Raw genomic sequence first — 19433 nt, forward strand, 5'->3', positions numbered from 1 at the left:
AATGATGTCCTCCTCCACACTAGAAATCAGGTTCTTTCTTCTTCTATTTTCTAGGGAGTGAGAGACTTTTGTGCTACCATCTCCTTCCAAGAGCCACTTACACCAAGATTTTTGTCTCCAATAAATTTCTTCTTTCCTCAACAACTCTTCTAGGTGCACTTTTAGACTCCACCTTTCTATTCTTTCCTTCTGACTAACATTCCTAAATCCTATTTTTCAAGTTATTCAAGGTGGGCAGGAGTCCTTTGGCTGATCCAACTGAGATTTTCAGCAGCTGGCAAAGAATTCAAGGTGGAGTTAAAATCAAGATCCTTGGACTTGCATTCCTTTTGCTGTTTGCTGGGAAATATGGAAGGAAAGAAACAGAGGGAGCTTTAAGGAGAAAGAGAAAAGAATGGAAGAGTTGGTAGCTGCTATTAGTTCAACAGTTTTTGGCTGGGTGCTATTGCTTCCAGAGTTTCAAGGACTGCAGAAAAAAGACTTTGGAGCTAAATTTTGGTCTACTCTGAAGTCTTGAAAGGAGTACTGAGATTTGACTTGCTTCTGAAATGGTGTTTCTTTTTTGTTTTGTAGCTTTCATTGCTGTAACCAGGAGGGGGTGACATCTTGTCGCTTAACTATGTTGTATTGTTTTTTTCGTTTTAGCAATAAAATATCTTTTTATTTATCTTCAAAAAATATCCTCTTTAGAATTCTGTTTTATGAGTCTTCTAATCTCCCAAATTCTTGCTTGTTCCAATCTTTTAACCTTTTTTCAACCTTTTTAGTTTTCCAATGAATCTCACCCCCTTTTTCCTCACATTAATTCCACTTTCCCTCCACCACTCTTTTATCTTTTCCTTGAACTTAGGGACTTCCAACCACATGTTTTCAAATCTAAAGGGTGTATGGGCCCCAAGGAAGGTTTCCTTATTTAGGCACAAGGGAAATGATCAAAGGTTACCCTGGGAATGCATTCACAACTAAATTTCCCCACAACCCCTCCCAATCTATAGTGAAAAGGAACCTATCCAACTTAGAGCACACTGAGACTTCCTGAAATTTGACTAGGTAAAGGAGGCTTGTAGTATAGGGACTTCCTTCAACTCTAAGGACTCAATCACCTCATTGAACCTTCTCACACTAGTGGTTATGACTCGGCTTGGGTTATTTGTTTCATTTGTGTATCTTATTACATTAAAATCACCACCAAACACCAACGTCCCTCCCATAAACCCCTAATTGCACTTAATTCTTCCCAAGAGAGGTCCTTTTCTCGATATGAGTTAGGGCCATACACATTTGTTAAGACGCATTCCCTTCCATTTTTTTAGATAATTGACCCATTCCCTTCCATTACCCACATTCGTTTCTTTTATCGAGACTGAGAATTGACCAATCAATTCCTCTTGACAATCCACTTCCCCATTTCTCCACACTTCCCCAGCTCAACCCTCTGCTACTCCAAATACTCCTTATCCATCTTCTATCTAGTTCAAAGAGCATTGTGTCTTGTAACATTAAAATATCCAGTCTCTCCTTCCTTAAACATTTCTTATCATTCTTCTTTTTTATCATTCCCTAAACCACTCACATTCCAACAGAGGATCTTCATTATAATCTTTTAAGACCCCTAACCTTATCCCCCAGACTACAGCTTGCCTCTCCTCTTCTCTCTCTTCCTACTCTCGCTTTTATCATGACACCCCACAGGCCAGTTTCTCAACTTCATTCATCCTGCTTTTTCTTTGTTTTTCTTTTTTTTTTTTGAAGAATAAAAGAAAAAATTTAGTCATAAAATAAAAAGCAGATTACAGCACTAACAGGGGTGTTAAGATAACACCCGAACCCACTGCCAACAACAGCAAGGCTTACAATGACACAAGACTAACCAAAGAAAGACTGAGACCCCCCCCCCCATACAGCAAGGCTTACAAAGACACAAAACTAACAAAAGGAAAGACTGAGAACCCCCCCCCCTTCATATATTGGCTAGTCCTCAGGATCAAACGTCGTGCCCTGCCCGTCATCTTCCTCATCCCAAACTTCTTAATTGATTCTTTTTTAGAACTATTATGTCTTTTTTAGAAAGGTAATAATCTGCTTCTTCACTACCTTGCTTCAAGCACAAAGTATCGATACACCTCCATGTATCAGCATAGGTGTATTGGTACTTTTAACGATACTCCCCCCTTTTTTATTTTCTTTTGATTTTAAATTTCAGCTTTAAATATAATTATATATATTATTTAAAAAAAAAGTTTCTGAAAACACCTGTAAACAGGTGTATTGGGAACCAAAAGATATGATACAATATGCCCAATACGGGGCATATCATATCGAAATCTTGATCCTTGGCTTCAGGTAATCTTTCCCCACTTCAATGTCTTTTGTTGGTTTCCAGGCCCCACTTCTCTCTTATCGCTTTGTTCATCCAACTCTACAAACACTGCCAAGTTTTCTAAGACCGTCCCCATAATTTCTTCCTCCTCCAGAACCACTTCCCTCTCTCTTCCTTTCTTTCCCACTGCACAAGGATCATTTTCCGCACCAGGAAAGGAGTTAGCAACTGGATCTGCAAACATAACTTGGAGTTGACCACCATAAATTGGAGTGCATTATTACCACATAAAAAAACTAATCTGTCTCCATATAAGTTGGGACAGGTCAGTGTTGCATGGACTATACTAAATGGATGATGTGTCTGGGACACTTCTATGTAAAATTTCCTTTTTATCTCCTAGTTTTTTGGATAAGTAAATGAAGCATTTTATTAATGAACATCATAAATGTGGAAAATTACATACAGCCCTTAGGAAGGGTACTGACTACTACCCCACCTCAATATCATTACAACTATTATAAGCAAGCCCAATACAATTGATTCCTGTTAACCCCTTGCATAGATAAAACATCGGATAACCCATTTGCCAATCTCTGCATCAATTGTGTCTCTATAACCATGCTCCTTGTCAACCATTCAATCTCTGCACCCATATTATCTCCTAGTTTATTTGACATAAATGAACAGTTGATGTGCAAGATGAATACTTTTTTGTATCAAATGTTACTTGGTACCAACGGCAATATTTTCAACCCCTTTTACAGGTATATAATGTTAAAATTAAAAAAAAAAAGAACTATTTTCCTTGTATATCCTTTTCCATAGACTTTTCCACAAGTTCATGTTTCTCACTTGCCAAGTCAGTCAGACTCTTGGACATGCATCAGCTTCCAACTCCCATGTTCATTTCCAATGCAACATTAGAACAGATAGAAAAGCAAAAAACAAAACAAAGTAGAATGACAAAAACACCCCTGTTTACTTGCCACTTAACAGTAAAGCTATTTTGTTTGGTTCCCTTGCTTTTCCAATCAAAGCAACTTTTAAGATCCTAGAAACCAAGAATAACATAACATAACCATTGCACAACAATCTTGATCTGTCAAAGTCAAGAAACTTGAACACAAGTAACACATACCTTTGAAGCAGCGTCCCTGCAAAGAAGCTCTTCCAAGCGTCTTGCAATACCTGGTATCTTTGGCTGCATTTCTTGATTTGCTTGTGCTTGCCGCAGGAGAAGATGGTAGCTGGAAGAAACAAACAAATAAAAAAAGGTTAATCAATAAGAAACACATAAGGTGGCATTTCAATCATACATGGCATAATGTTTTACTTTGAGAAGTAGATAAAATTGGATGTCTAAGAAGCTCTAGGATGGAGAGGAGAGTGGAGCAAGTAGGCGAGAGAATTTTTTTTTTATCAATAACATGAACGTTTCATTAATATAAGAGATTAAAATACATGGAGGGGAGATAAACTATCTTAACTCCCCAAGGGAGCAGAAAAACATTCAAAAGAAAGAGAAAACATTTACAAATGAGCCCAGAAAATAGAATCCCTATGCTCCCCTTGCCTAGCTAGTCCATCAGCAAAGGAATTGGTACTTCTCTAGTTCTCTTTACCCAAATACATTTTATATCAATGTCCTTTGTTAGGCACTTAAACTTTCTCTTCTCATTGCTGTAGTTCCAGAGACCGATCTTGTCCTCCTTCGACCAGTCCACTACTATCTCAGAATCTCCTTCTATGACCAATACAGATACTCAGGTCCCTAGCTCTTTTAATCCCTTCCAAGGCCAACATTACCTCAGCCCTAAGGGAGTCTCCCATTCCAATTGGACCAGAAAACATGGTTATTATATTGCCTTGTTCATTCCTTAGAACGCCCCCAATGCCAGAACACCCTGGATTTCCCAAACTGCTACCATCGAAATTCAGCTTGATGAAGCCATGAGGGGGAGGATTCAATAAGGGACTTGAGGTCATCTTAGTTGAGACTGTAATCCATTTGCAACCTGCACTCCTTGTACTGCTGCAAGCAACTCTGCTTTGAGAGAGTCACCCAAGCCCACGGGGCCTGAGAATAAAGCTACAATTTTACCTTTTGAGTCTCTCAATACCCCTCCTATACCAGATGGGCCTGGATTACCTTGACTGCTCCCGTCAAAGTTCAGTTTCACAAAGCCTTCCATTGGAGGTATCCAATGCATCTCCACACTTTCCTTTCTAGAGGAACTTTTGGCAATTGCTTCCCAGTTCCTCCAAACATCATCAAAGGAGAATTGGGAGAACAATTCCACAGTCTTTATCCAATGGATCACCCTGACCATTATACAATCCCTAACAGCTTCTTTGCTCCTCTCTTTTTCTAAGAATATTCTAGCATTCCTCTCTTCCTAGATAGTCTACACCAAGGCAGCTCTAACACATCTCCACATTGTTCATCCCCTCAGCATAAACATGGAAGGATCGAAAAGCATGTTGACCTCTGATGATGAAGTCCACCTACACCCAATCAAAGAGAAAAACCGAAGCCAAATCTCCATAACAAAGGGACAAGAGATCAGTAAGTGATGGCAACTGTCAGTATTGGATTTACATAAGATACAGCAGTTAGGAGAGAGACAAGAATTAGGCATTCTCTTTTGTAACATATTCAAAGTATTAATCTTCCCATGCACTACTTCCCAACACAAACACTCTTACTTTGGGTGGAATGGGTCTACACCAGAACTCAAGGTTTTACTAATTTTCACCTCTTTGTTCAGCACCAATTCCATATCCACTACTCTCTCAACTTCGTGAGCCTCATCTATAACTATCTCTTCCTCCTCTGTAGCCAAAGTTGCACCATCCTCATCGCCTAACTCTTCATTATCTCGTAGAGGTCTAGTTCTATATTTTTGTTTTCTTCTGTAACTCTTGACAATGACTTTCCTTCCTTTTCATTTTTTCCAACATTTTATCTACTGCTTCACTACCACCCTTGAGATCAGCATCTACCAACTCTGACCCTTTTTGGAAGTTGCCCCTCGCTCCCCTTTCTCCATGTATTTTCTTCCCCAAACTGTTCTCTCTTCCCTCCCATTTTTCTTCCTTTGATATTTCCTTCCTTTTACCATCAACTTCTCTAATCATGTCTTCTCCTTTGGGAAATTCTTTTTCCAACTATAGAGACACTCAGCAACTTTAGAATCCACCTTCCCATCTCTGATTTTTCTCGCTGAAATATCTCTTCCTTCTGGCTCAACCTCACCTGAGACATAGACTGACTGATGGCTAAAGAGTTGGACAAGGCCCAACAACTCTCATTATTTCGTTGTGGACCCTCGGATATCAGACAGATGTATGAGCATGCAACTTATGCTATTATATTACTTATCCTTTCCTAAGAGTCAAATCTTAAAACATCAACTATGTTTTATTATGTATAACTAAAAATATTTCATAAAGGAAAATAAAAAGGTAAATATCATTATAAACTTGAAAAAAAAAATAATGAACTTAAAACAAAAGAATCATATCAAAACAAATTATCTGAATAATGCCTACGTACATGCACATGTAAATTAAAAGTCTTACATTGATATAATTAACAAACTAAAATTTGTTGAGGGGTGTGTGTGTGTATATATATATTAAAGAACTGGTGAATGTATTGAGATATGCTCCAATAATATCTCATAACAGTACCATGGAAATGGAAACATTTCATGAAAATATTAGGAAATATTTAGGCATTTTAAACCATGAATCAAATACCTTCTTGCTTATGAAAAAGGAACACTTTTTCTCAAAATTCTTTTGTTCTCTTTTCAATTATTATTTTACATTATGCTCCTCTTTATTAACATAATTATCCATTTGCTCATAAAAGAAATACTTAGCATTCAACCTGCACAAATGGACAATGTTTGGGCTACCACTTAAGATTGCAGGAGTGACCCTGTTTAGGTTACCACATGTCTGCAAAAGTCATACATAGTCACGCTTGTGCACACTCTTGATACCAATGCAGTTAAATATGTTCTAAAGAAGCATTTCAATAAAGAAAATATCATCAATAAGTAAAACCCTCAAATTTTAATGTTAGGAACCGAAATCTTACATTCTTTCTAGCATCTGTTTGCGCACCTCACGAAACTCATGATCCATAATTAAAGAACTATGAAGACCACCTAGATTTTGTAATTGAGAAGGCAGAGAATTTCCATTCTGCTGGGATAGGGCAGGCAACTGGGAACCGGCTTGACTAGGTACCTGCCCTGAGACCTGTCCCGACATTGGAGCCTGCACATGCATATTTACTCTGTAGACCTCTAAATACCAAGTGTGTCAGCACCTAGAATTTTACAGTTCCACCATTGGGATCTCCAAGACCACCCAAAGTTAGAACTGCCAGAGTAGAGTAGCCCAAAACAAAAGAACTGAGGCCAAAATGACAACAACAGTAGCCCCATTTTTTATCACCAAAAATCATCTGCTGATGTCTTCATTAACTCACAATCTGAGGTACATAGAGATACTTGAATTTGAAAATAATCTGGAAATTGGAACCTGAAAGGAACATATGGCAAAGGGCTCAAGAATAAGGGCATAAGATATCAAAGCATTTACTCAACACAGAATTGAAGATCAGTTTAAAAACACAAATTGCTCAAATAAGAAAAAAATAAAGAAGCAAGAGTTAACAAGAAAATAATACAAAAAATTGATGCAGCATGTATTGGAGAAGTATTTAAAGATTGTACAGGGAAAGTTTTGGCTATGTTTTCAGGACCCTTGGCCCTTGGGGCTGGGAGATTCACTAAAGGCTGAGCTGATGGCATTACTACAAGGATTACGAATTGTCAAGCAATTAAATTTTCAGCAATTGGAAGTAGAGGGAGATTCAAAGATGATCATTTCTTAGGCCAGCAGTAAGCAGCTTGTTCCATAGATCTATAGGCACGACTTCGGGGAAATAGAAAGCACCAAGCAGGAGCTGGACAATATCTTTCAATTGAGTTAGAAGGATAGCAATTGGGATGGACAATACTTTAGCAAAAAAGGGGTATATAGACAACAATTGTTTTGGGCACTATTGTAATTGTAACTTTGTTGGGACTGGATTGTTATTTTGGGTGAATATACCCTTTCCTTGTATCAACCAACCAGCTTCATAATTTAATATAATTCTAAATTCCTTGCTGATCAAAAAAAAAAACTAATGTAATAAGACAAGAATATATGACAAATCAAAGTAGAAGGGATTTATGTGATGTAAAACATGCATTTCATAATAGATTTATTATCTGTTAGTCTAGATGAAAATGTAGGGGCCATTACTTGGTTTAATGGTAAAATCTCAGGCTGGCACACATGAGAACATGGGTTCAAGTCTGAGGACAGCAACTTTGTGCAAAGAAATGCCAAAGGTTAGGACCTTACCCAGTTTACCCCTCCCAAGACTTCAAGACAGCGGGGACCAACATTGAGTAACGGCATTTTTTAGTCTGAATGAAAATGTACAGTGATAGAAAAAAGTCCATACAGAAATTCTGGAACATAAAGAATGATAAACATATCAATGTAAAAATGAAACAACTTCATAGGAGTTAATTCATTTTCTGAGTTTATTCTTTCACCAATTTCAATTTGGAAAAAGAATCAATATTTTCTATTTACCTAGCTACCCATTAGACTTAACAAACAGCTAATGTACAAGATGAATGTCATTTTCATACAAAATCTTGGGGATAAATTACTTAATCCCCCCGAATGTTTTTGACAAATACTTAAACCTCCCCTGAATTTTAACCTCTCCAAAAACATGTCCTGATGTTTGGGGAAAACTAAGTTATACTTGAACCTCCTTTCTGCCAATTTGACGTTGAGAAACTAACCAATTCATGCTTTTAACAACTTTAAAATTGCCAATTTGCTGGCATTGCATTAAAAATTTATAGAAAATAAAAATAAAGCAAAGGACAAAGAGAAGGAGCTCAAGTCTCCTTTCTTCCCCGTCACCAACCAAACCAAAGGCAAAGAGAAGGAGCTCAAGTCTCCTTTCTTCCCCGTCACCAACCAAACCAAAGGCAGAGAGACACAGAGAAAAGAAAATAGAAGGAGAAAGGAAGCCTGCCTATGGCTTAAACATGTTTTTTGACGGGCCATCCTTACCCAAACAAGAAAACTGAACACACTTAGGATCAGATTCTAAGGAAATCTAATCTTCAGGAAAAGCTAAAATATCTAATTACATCAGTTCATATGGTCCTCTACACCTTGGCTATTTCGAAATAAAGGGCCCCTCCTTACAGGGAAGCCTGTTGTTTCTAGATCCGGACCTCTTTCAAATCTGTAGCTCTGTAATTGGGATCATTGGAATTGGTTCTGAAGATGGAATCCACCAAAGTTGACCCAAAAGGAATGGGTGCTCAACCAGGATACCAGGAGGGAGAGAAATACCTTCTTGACGGTCTCACAAGACGTCCTCTCATGTCCATATTATCTACACTACTTGAAGAAGAATCTCCAAAGGGTCTTTCCCCTGAGCTGGTTCCCAATGAAGATCACACTAAGACAGCTGAAAGGATCATTTGGTTCCCATGAGGTAAGCAATTCCTTCTTTCTAAAGAACTGCAACGCCCCAAATAGGAAACCAAGGTCATTATATGGACTTGGTTCTCTCTTCATTCCAAAGAACAAGCTTGTGGTCTTTGCCAATGGTTGGATTGTGGTGATGGTGCTGTCTGTGTAGCAATGGTGTCATAGAGGGGTTTGCAGCAATAACAGTCTCTCAACGAGAAGGTGTTGGGTGAAAAGGGTGAACAGGGAGGAGCTCTTTCTCTCTTTTCTCTCTGGACTTTTTTCTCTTGTTTGGAACTCAAATATCCCTTTATCCCCTAGTTTTCTCTTCTCTGGGGCTCCATCTTCTCTGGTTTGACCGATGACAGGAAAGAGAGGAGATCGAGCTCCTTCTCTCTCTTCTTTGTTTTATTTTTATTTTTGTTTTCTATAACTTCTTAATGCAACATCAGCAAATTGGCAATTTTAAAGCATGAACCAGTTAGGTTTGCAAGGAGAGCTCTAATTTCTATTCCTCATGTTGCCCAGCTTCACACTAATCTTTTTTTATAAGTTCCATTATCAAAACGCAGAATTGTTGTGTAACCTTTTTCCCTTCTAAATGTTTTTCCAAGACCCAAGTTTGGGGATGACAATTGGAAGTGCATAAAAAGTCAATGGAGTTTACCTTCTGGATCAATTTTCAACTCAAGTTGTGTATGATTCTAAGTCTTGTAGTGTCAACGTTACCAGTCAGCTGAGTCAATTAAAATTGTAGCATTGTTCATCTTGGTCATATTTCTTTTGAGTCAACTTTTGTTTCCTAATATATCCCAGTCAACATCAACCCATGATCTACAGTGAGAAGTGTGTCATCTGTCAAAGCATTATAGAATGAAATATTTTCTTTGTAATAAAAGAATTAAGTTTTCCTTTCCATCTAGTGCACACTGATGTATGAGGACCTTCTTTCCATTGCTTGCACGGGGAGATACAAATATTTCGTTTTATTTACTGATGATTTCTTCAGATACACCTGGATATATTTAATGAAGAGTAGAGAAGTTCCTGAAATTGTTAACTTTTAAACCATGATAGAGGCACTATTTGAGGGGAGAGTCAAAGTGCTTACATCTGGCAATGCTCAAGAATACTTTATAAAAAAAAACTTGCAACTTTTCCTTGAAGAGTGAGGAGTAATCCATCGAAGCTCTTGCCCACATACCCCTCAGCAAAATAGTGATGCTGAAAGAAAAAAATGGGCATGTCATGGAGGTTGTTCACATCTTGTTGTCCCATATGAATATTCCTATCCTCTTTGGAAAGCTATTCTCAAGACTGTTGTGTAACTTTTTTTCTTTGTTTTTGAACATAAGACTGTTGTGTATCTTATTAATAGGTTGCCTACCCAAATTTTGCAGTTGAAGTCCCACATCAGTTATTGTGTCCTAATGATCCTATGATTCTTCTACCCTTAAAGGTCTTTGCATGTGTGTTTTGTCCATGATGTAAGTCATAGTTGTCAAGTCAAAGGGATAGGGAAAGAAGAGGATTTGATTCCAAACTGCCTAGTATTTTCTGTGGATCGGATGGTAGGGGGAGCAAATGCATATTCTAACTTTGGATATTGTGGTACGCCAAGTGAGGTCCTAAATTGTGATAAACCACACTTATTTTAAAACATAATGGGATGAGGGATGAGGGATGAGGGAGTGATTCAATTATAACAGACGACAGGCCCAATTGAAAATTAGGGTCGGGGATTCAACCTTGGGTGCTTTATGCTAAGGGTGTATAGAAGAAAAAGGAAATAACGAACTAGACCTTTCCAAGAAAATAGCATTGTTGAAATGGACAAAGATGGAGATGATGAAGATAGTGACTCAAATGATTTAAGCAATGACAAGGTCCAGGTGGATGGGATTCATGTTATTGAAAGAGTAATTGATTTAGAAAAAGTGCTGAATACAGAGGTGGAAGTGAGCAAAGTAACTGAAAGAGAAATATAGGATGCCTATGAATAAGAGTGCTGGAGGAGTTGTTGATGAAGTGATAATAAGGAGAAAAAAGATCGAGGTAATTCGGTATCTAATGAAGTAGCAGAGACTGTTGGCATTGGGGCTGGTAAGTAGGCTTTTTATCAATTTATGAGAAGAATGCAGCCCTAGAATTATATAAAAAAAAAAAAAAAAGATCAATGCAAGATCAAAAGACTCACAGATGCTTGAGAATATTCCAAATGCAAGATTAAAAGAGGGTTTATTTGGTGTTGGCCTACCAAGAAGGTGAAGAAAATAAAGAAGGGATGTAAGAGAAGAAAAGAAATTGCTGCTCAAGAGCTTGAAGCAGTCATGTAGTTAATAAATTGTGAGATGAGTTATGTTGGAGACTTGGCTTTTTTGCTGTATTGTTGGTTTTTTTGGTGTTGTGGTCTGTAGTGATTTTGTTTTTGTGATGTGTTGAGTTTTTTTTTTTTTTTTGTGGTTTTGCTTATCTTTCCTGCTGTGGGTTGAGGTGGTACCATGGTAATTGTTAATGGCGTCTTATCACCTTCTTGTGTTCCTCTTCCTTATTCCCTAATAAATTTTCTTTTTTATTTGTTACCAAAAAAAAGGTGATGCCTAGGTGATAAGGTGCCCATGGAGGACTGCCTCGCTCAATCGCTCAGGTATCTTGTACTAAGCAAGGAAAAACTCTTTGTCCAATCAATACATATTGGACAAAACTCTCCTTAATTTAAAACATATATAATCAACACATATTGGATAAAAATTCTTTTCTTTCTTCCATTTTTTTTTCATGATTGTCGATTTCCTATGTTTTAAATGGTTTATACATTGAGGGAGATTCAAAGCTTGTTATAAGTTGGCTCCAGAAAGAAGAGGAGGTTGGATGGTGGTTCTACATATATGAGAAGGGGAAAGCTGTCAATTGGTTACAAGGATAGAGGTAACTTGTAAGTGGGTCAAGAAAGATGCAAATGCTTTTTCTGATATACTTGCTAAACAAGGGGTGGGAAGGAACAGTTTATTTTGGGCTGTGATGTAATTCATTCGGGGAGGGGCTAAGAGAATCCATCCCTTCCCCTTTCATTCTCTTCTATTGTACATAATATCTTTTTTAATAGTATTATTGCCTTTGCTATTGATCAAAAAAAAAGAAGAATTGCCCTATGATTCGCAATTTTAATTCAAAAAAAAAGCATCATCTAGCCTTGCCTTGGCACTTTGAAAATTATAATGTCAACCCTAGTTGGTGAAAAGTTTGATCCCAATGCTATTTGTTGTATCTTCCTTGGCTACTCATCCATCTAAAGGGGGTATAAGTGCCTTGATTCTTACACAAGTACGAAATATATTTCCAAGGATGTTACATTCGTTAAGTCTGAGTCATTCTTTCCACCTCCTTGACCTTCTTCAAGGGGAGAGTGCTAACAAAGATCAGACTCCTCATTTCTGTTTCCTATTCCTTCTTGCAACTCTAGAGTCCCATCAAAGCCCTTGCAGGTTTTTTTCTATGCATAAGAAGGTATCTCCTGAGACCAGCACAATCAGAATCTCCAATTGTAAGGGTAATAGGCAATGTAACCAGCCATCTTCTATTGCCTATCCCATTTATAATTATGCTTCTTTTGATGCCCTTTCACCTTCATATTGCGCCTTTCTTTCTACTATCTCTTCTATTTCAACTACTTGTAATGGATATATGGAGAGAGAGAGAGAGAGAGAGAGAGAGATCCTGGGTAAAGAGGTTATCTAATGAACACATGTAGTGCGAATTACATCAAGAACAACCATGAATCTCAAGTTTAACAAGAACATCACTAAATTGAACTGCAACCAGAAGTGAATACTATATACGTCTGTATATATTTGTTAAACAGAAACTAAGCAACCATAGATAATTACAGGTAACAGGATTACCTGTGACACAAGAAGCACTATAATTCTCCCCGTCGTTACAACAATTGACTTTGGTTTTCCACTTCGCCTATGCACCACTACCACTACAATTGGATGAAGGAATAAATATAAATTAAGAAAGTGAAGTTAAATATGATAGTTACAAAACAATAGAACAGGTAGGGATCAAAACTTTGGGTCATAACATTATGCGATAGGATCAGGATGAATCTACGAGATTCCCCAAGTAGTCGCATGGACTTCAAGGAGAATAGACAACGCTCCAGGGCCGGGTATTAAACTGAAAACAGGGTCGAAACCCTAACAAACCCTAAGTTCTATTGCAGCGAATCAGAAACCCTAGGAGAGATAGGTGGCAAAGGAAGAACGAACCTGGGTCGGCCGGAGAAGCAAGCACGCAGACGAGCTGAGGACGGAGCTCGATGACCACGATCGGAACTGGGATTGCAGTAAAATAAGTTGGATGTCTTATTCTTATCGATGGGACGTAGGAACTAGGAAGAGTGGGGAAGCCACAAGCAAATTCGCACGCACGGAGATAATCAGGAAGAATGCTAATTGCTAACGCTCGCTGGAGGAACTTTGATCTTATTAATTACAATTAAAAAAAAAAAGAAATAGGATTCTGTCTCAGCTATTCAAATTTTTGAAAGACGAAAACAGGAAACAAATACAAAATCAATTGGGCGTGCAGCGGTTGGGACAAGGGAGGTGACCATGCCGTTTGAAATTTCGTCCTTATTAGAAATTAGAGAGAATGGGAAAATAAAATACTTTTATTTGTCCGTCTTTCTTATCCATCTCTCTCACGGACTCACGGTTTGTTTGGGATTTTTGGGCAAGAGCGAGTATCTGTGGAGAAATGGGAGACGACGGTAAACGGTGATAAGAAACGTAGGGACTATGGAAGCAATTCATAAATCATAGTCGGGTGAAACAGGAACCTTTGCTACATGATTTACCTTTATGGTAAGTATTGGTATAAAACGGGTCGGACCGGCACGATGTCAGAACGAGCACGGCTTGCGCATACCCTCGAGCCGGGCTGGGTATATATATATATTGATTTATTAAGGAAAAGTGAAATAATGGAAACTGATAATTATATTAATAATTTTAGTAATTTGTTATAAAATAATTTAATAATTTAGATTAATTATATTAATAATTTTTAATAAAAATAATAAATTATTACTAATTATTCAATAAATAATTATTTTTTCATATTATCCATTAGTGTTTTATTTTATTTATTTTACTTTATTAATCATTAAATGTTATAATTAAATTAATCTATAGATTAACTTTTTTAGTCATAATTAAATTAATCTAAGTCCAAGCCCAAGGTTTAAGATTGTGAAACAAATTCTCATTCCCATCTTCGTCTCCATCCTCTGTTAGGTATCGTTATCAATCCCCATCCTTGCCAAGGCAATATCCATCCCCAGCCTCATCCGGTTGAGGAAGCTGAGTAATCGATGGGATGGAAACATTGTCATCCTTATTCACATTCGAATCTTATTAATTGGTTAATTGTCACAAAATTGTAATTCAAAACCTAATAAATAAAATTAAATTTTAGCAAGTTTTTAACTAGCAACTATTAAAAATTTAGAAGTTAATAAAAACTAATAGTTCATAAAATAATAATAATAATTAAAAAATATTAAAAATAATAAAATAAACTATCTGCACTCCATATAAAAACTATAAATTTTAATCAAAATATTAAAACTAATAATGACCTAATCATAAATGCCTTAAGACTCCTACTTAGGAATCATCATTTATAACATAACCTAAACCCGGCTAAATAAACCAACAAATTTTTAGGCTCAAGCAACCCTTTCTTTTGAGCTAGGTCTAGCTCAAAAGAACACCAACCCCACACAATGTAAACAATAAGACTAAAAATGGTTTGGATTTAGATCATATCCAACTACATCAGCATCTGCATTCAATTATGAAATTTAGATCCGCATTCGCATCTGATTATTACATTGGGTTTTGGATCATCTTTGCATTTAATAACCATCTTATTGTGTTTAAAATGATAAAAAAATTAAGAGTTTTTAAAAACCAATTATTTTTAAAGAATAAATGTATATAAATATAAAATATTAAATTCATCAATTATAAACTTTATATAGTTAAACATAATATATATGTATACATAATTATTGGATTCCGATTGTTGTTGTCTAATTCATTTGGAGTTGGAATTGAAATCAACTAACAATTTTATTAATATTTTTATTATTTTATTAGTATTTTTATTTTTATTTTATTAGTCTTTAATAATTAATATCTTAATATTTATAATGAATATTTTATATTAATATTTTATTTATACTTAATATCATTTAAGTATTAATATTTTTATTTTATTATTTAGTTATTAATATTATTATAATTAAAATTATATTTCCTACCCCAAAATCTATTGCATTAATATTTTATTTATACATTATTATTATTATATTTATAAATTAATATATCTGTTTGCTATTATTATTTTATTATTATCTTATTATTAATTTAAAAATATTTTATTACTTTATTAATGTTAAGGTTTTGTATAATGAATTCTTTAGTCCTTAAGGGGGGCCTAAAATACCCAAACGTCCTTACATCCCCCATTCTCTCTCTTTAATAATATAAATGCTTTGTCTCATTCTTTCTTTCTCTCTCACATTAATACTCTCTCTCTCTCTTAATTGTCTCTCTTTTATAATATAACCTCTCTCTATTTAATTATTATAATATCTTGGTAATAGTGTGCAACTTTAAATTCCAATGATACACAACTTTGTTAATGACAATAATTATTATTCTATTTTTTTAAAACAAAAGAAAACAAGAAAATACAAAAATAAAGGAGAAAATAGATAAAAACCTATGCTACTTTTTATAAATTGCTATTTTAGTATTTTTCATAATTTTTTACTTTTTATTATTAATTTTAATTATCCTATTAATATTAATTACACAATTTTTTTATAAAACGGTCATCCCTAAGTAGCAATTAGTACTAATTTTTATTAATTTCTTAACTTTTAATAGTTGCTAGATAAAAAACTTGCTAAATTTTACTATTTGTATTAACTTTCATAATTTTTATTAATTATAGTTATTGGTTTCAAATTATAAATAGATTACTACTACTACTATTACAATTGTTGTTGTTGTTGTTATATGTCGTGTATCACACGTTACAGGTTTCAAGACGAACCGAAACTGTTTTCAAAAATGGGTCAACATAGATTCATTTAGATTGTCTTCTTTGTCTGAGTGGTAAAGTTGGTTCTACATTTTGATTTTTCATTATTTTTATTTTTATATCATTTTTAATGGGTCATCTATTTTATATAAGTCTCTTGTGCAGTATGTGCACTATGCACAATAAAGGTCTCAACTCATTAACATTATTAATTTTAATAATGGGTCGGGCCGAGCTTTGCACTTATGATAAGGGCTATAGCTTAGGCCCAGGCCGGCCCAGCCCGGGGTTCCGGGCCTGAAACATAAGCCCTAGCCCAAGTCTATACGGGCCTGAGGCAGGCCGGGCTGATTTCGGGCCAATATCACTCATATATAAAACATTCATATCTATATATTAAATGTCATAACATGCATATAAACTTATTTTATACATTATATGTCATAACATGCAATTTCTATTGTACCTGGTGGGTACCTACCTTACCCGTCCCAATGGGGTGATTTTTTTTTTTTTTTTGCTTAAAGAGCAAGTTTTGGGGTGGGGACGGATAGGGTATGGTATTAGGCTAAACCTGACCCTCCCTGACCCTTATATATTGGAAAACATATAAACTTTAAGGTGTTGAATTTAATAATATTTTGAGTTTTATGTGAATGATAATTGATAGGTTATGTGCTTTTTACATGTCTTAATTAAATAATTGGAAAATTTGCTGTTTGTTTGTGTTGTTTTACTTATTTATTGCTTATATATAGCAAGAAACAATAGGAAATTATATGTGGGTTCTAAACCTAACCTGCCCCTACCCTTGAATGCAAGGGGTAGGGTCGGGGAGGGTTTTGCATTTTTCATGTATGGGGAGGGTTTGGATTCTCATAATTCAACCCGCTATGGGTTTCGAGGTAAGTGCAAGTTAGGAGGCTTAGGGAGGTGGGTAGGGTTTAAAATTTACAAAAGCTTCCCCAATCCCGCTCTATTGCCATCCTTAACCAATCCTCAAGTCTGAAGTTGAGGAGGAGGTGCTTGACCAAAGTTTAAAGGCCGAGCTCTTCTGGTGCTTGGATGCGAAACTCTTGTCGGAATTTCTAAGTGTCAATTGAGCCATGTAAACTATAGTTGGACCATTGTGCAGGCGCTTGAGCCTGAGTGTGTGGTTGCGTCGTTTCATCTTCTTGATCTCACATGTGTACGCGGGCCTTGGCGTTCAATTTGGACCATCAATTCGCCTTGATCTTTCCGTTGGTTGTCTCCATATAAAGCGATTGCAGGCGAACCATTTTTCTTTGTCACTTGAGTGGGAGTGATTTGGGGAGCTTCCTCAATAGCCTTTGCTCTAGTAGTCTTCGCCTTTTGGTGAGGTGTCTCTTCGAGTATTGAGCGGAGCGGGAGGGCAGTATCTCAGGGAGAGGTCGTCGACATGAGGGTCCTTGAAACCGACACCAACAAGGCCAAGGTCGAAATGGATGACACTAGTGTGGACTCTACGGAGGGGGATCATGAGGTAGGTGGTTTCTTAGAAGGAGACCCCGAAGTCCATGATGACAATAAGGATCAAGTTGAGGCCGAGGTGGACAAGGAGTTTAATGAAGCTGAGAGGGATCGTTGGGTCGCCAACTGCGGCCTTCTTGGTCTTGGCAACATGCCTTGTTGCTTGATCGAGGTTGATATGGACCACATCCGGAGCATATACTTGATCCTTGGTGAGTAGAAGTTGAGGTGTTTGAAGAGGGAAAAGTGTTTGAATGAGCCCTGGGAGGGTCTTCTTGTATGAGCATAGTTTGGAAGTTGGGCTTAGGTTCTCATTAAATGAAGGATTGGTGCAAATGTTGACTAAGCACCAGGTGCTACCTGTCCAAATAGTGCTGAACTCCTTTAGGTACCTAATAGGTTGGTTGTGCTTATGAACATTGCACAACATGCCAATGACCTTTAACCTCTTCCACACCCTTTTGTACATGAACATGCTTGGCCAATTGGGATTTTACTACTACTCGCCTCGCCAAAACTTGAAGATTTTTGCTAGTGCCCCTTTGTTTGGCATATATGGAAGGATAGATACTTATTTATAAGTTGGAAGGGCAAATTGAAAATGTGTATGAGGTTGAGGACACTTGTGACCAAGGTGAAGGTGCCTCCCACTCAATGTCTAACAAATAAGGAGAGGGAGGCCTAGGGAAAAATGGCTAGTCTTTAGATCAACATGTTGGAGTATACATACGAGGCTTGACTGATTAGTGTCGAACTATGTTTAGCTTAACCTGGTAACAGTGTTGTATTGCTACTTTGTTTTGTGCTTTTTTGTTGCAAGATGCTAATTGAGTATCTTCATTTGTAGATTTTGAAATGTTGCCAACAAAGGATCACCAGAAGTCAGCCAAGGAGCTGGAAAAGCTGAAGGAGAAGGCGACTAGACTCCATCGTCTACAAAGTGCCTAGAGTCAGAAGAAGATGTATTTGGTTTGAAGAGCGTGCCTTTGGCATTCGATAAGGCCGGGAGCTCGGGCACCACATCCGTTCGACCCTCAAAGCGCCCACATGAGGAAGTGGTCAAAGTCAAGTTAGACACTAAGAGGTAGTTGATGCCCCCTTGTCTTGTGTTGTCATCAAAGTCTCAAGCACATGAGGAATGTCCCATCTAACGGCTGACCTAGAAGGTTCTACCAACCAACACCCTTGAAAAAGCGGGTGTATGTGAAGAGATCGACCACGGTATCCTGCTTCCTAAGGTGGTGAATGATCTATAGGAACAGACTAGTAGGTTGGTTGGCAGCACGACCATCAAGTTCTCTATCCAAGTAACTTTGGCTCGATAAGATCCTTTTTCTTTTATTTTAGATTTAGCGTGGTTTTGACCTACCTCATTTTGTTAGGGCGCCTACTTAGTCATCCACCTTATTAATAAGATGCATTCTATGTCTCAGTTCATTGAGACTTTGGAGGGGAAAATAAAGGTTGTGAAGGCCACCTTGAGTGAGGGAAAAGTGAAGGTGAAGGCCGATGAGAAGAAGGTACGAGCCTTGAAGAAGGACCTAGCCAAAGTGAGGGTTGTTGAGGAATCTAGGTGCGTCAGGTGGTCGAGAAGTTTTGCGTCTTAACTCAATACGAAAAGGATTTGGACAACTTTTTCATCAACTCATATATCCTTGGTTTGAGTAGTGTTAGAAGAAGATGGCGAGGATGTTTCTTAAGGCGGATGAGGCCATCATCGGCCTTAAACCCCTCGAAATTGCCTCCTCAAGCAGACTAGGCCAAAGAAGGAGAGGTCAAATGAGATCCTGAGGCCGAGGAGCAACTTAGGTCGAACCCTCCTGTAGACCATTAACCCTTGTTTTTTTGTCTTTTTTTGTTAGTCTTGTTCGGCTCAACACGGCAAGCCTGAATGCCTTTGTATTGCTCTTTTTTTTTTGTTTTCTAT

The 19433-nt window shown here is 37.0% G+C and overlaps 1 protein-coding gene across 2 annotated transcripts in view; it reads right to left on the reverse strand.

Annotated features, from left to right (window-relative positions):
* The window catches only part of LOC104612622 (histone acetyltransferase HAC1-like), a 66028-nt gene extending 52371 nt beyond the window's left edge, over window positions 1-13657 (reverse strand). For both annotated transcript variants that reach the window (XM_010280109.3, XM_088892616.1), the window contains exons 1-4: window positions 13168-13657; window positions 12796-12878; window positions 6432-6880; window positions 3462-3570 (exon numbers count right to left, since the gene is read on the reverse strand). In XM_010280109.3, coding sequence (XP_010278411.1) covers window positions 3462-3570; window positions 6432-6625 — 303 coding nt within the window. In that variant the 5' untranslated portion in view covers window positions 6626-6880; window positions 12796-12878; window positions 13168-13657. The remainder of the gene's footprint in view (window positions 1-3461; window positions 3571-6431; window positions 6881-12795; window positions 12879-13167) is intronic.
* Window positions 13658-19433: the final 5776 nt, after the last annotated feature.

Source organism: Nelumbo nucifera, chromosome 8 (genome assembly GCF_055504915.1).
Source record: "Nelumbo nucifera cultivar China Antique chromosome 8, China Antique-T2T, whole genome shotgun sequence".
Classification (NCBI taxonomy): Eukaryota; Viridiplantae; Streptophyta; class Magnoliopsida; order Proteales; family Nelumbonaceae; genus Nelumbo; species Nelumbo nucifera.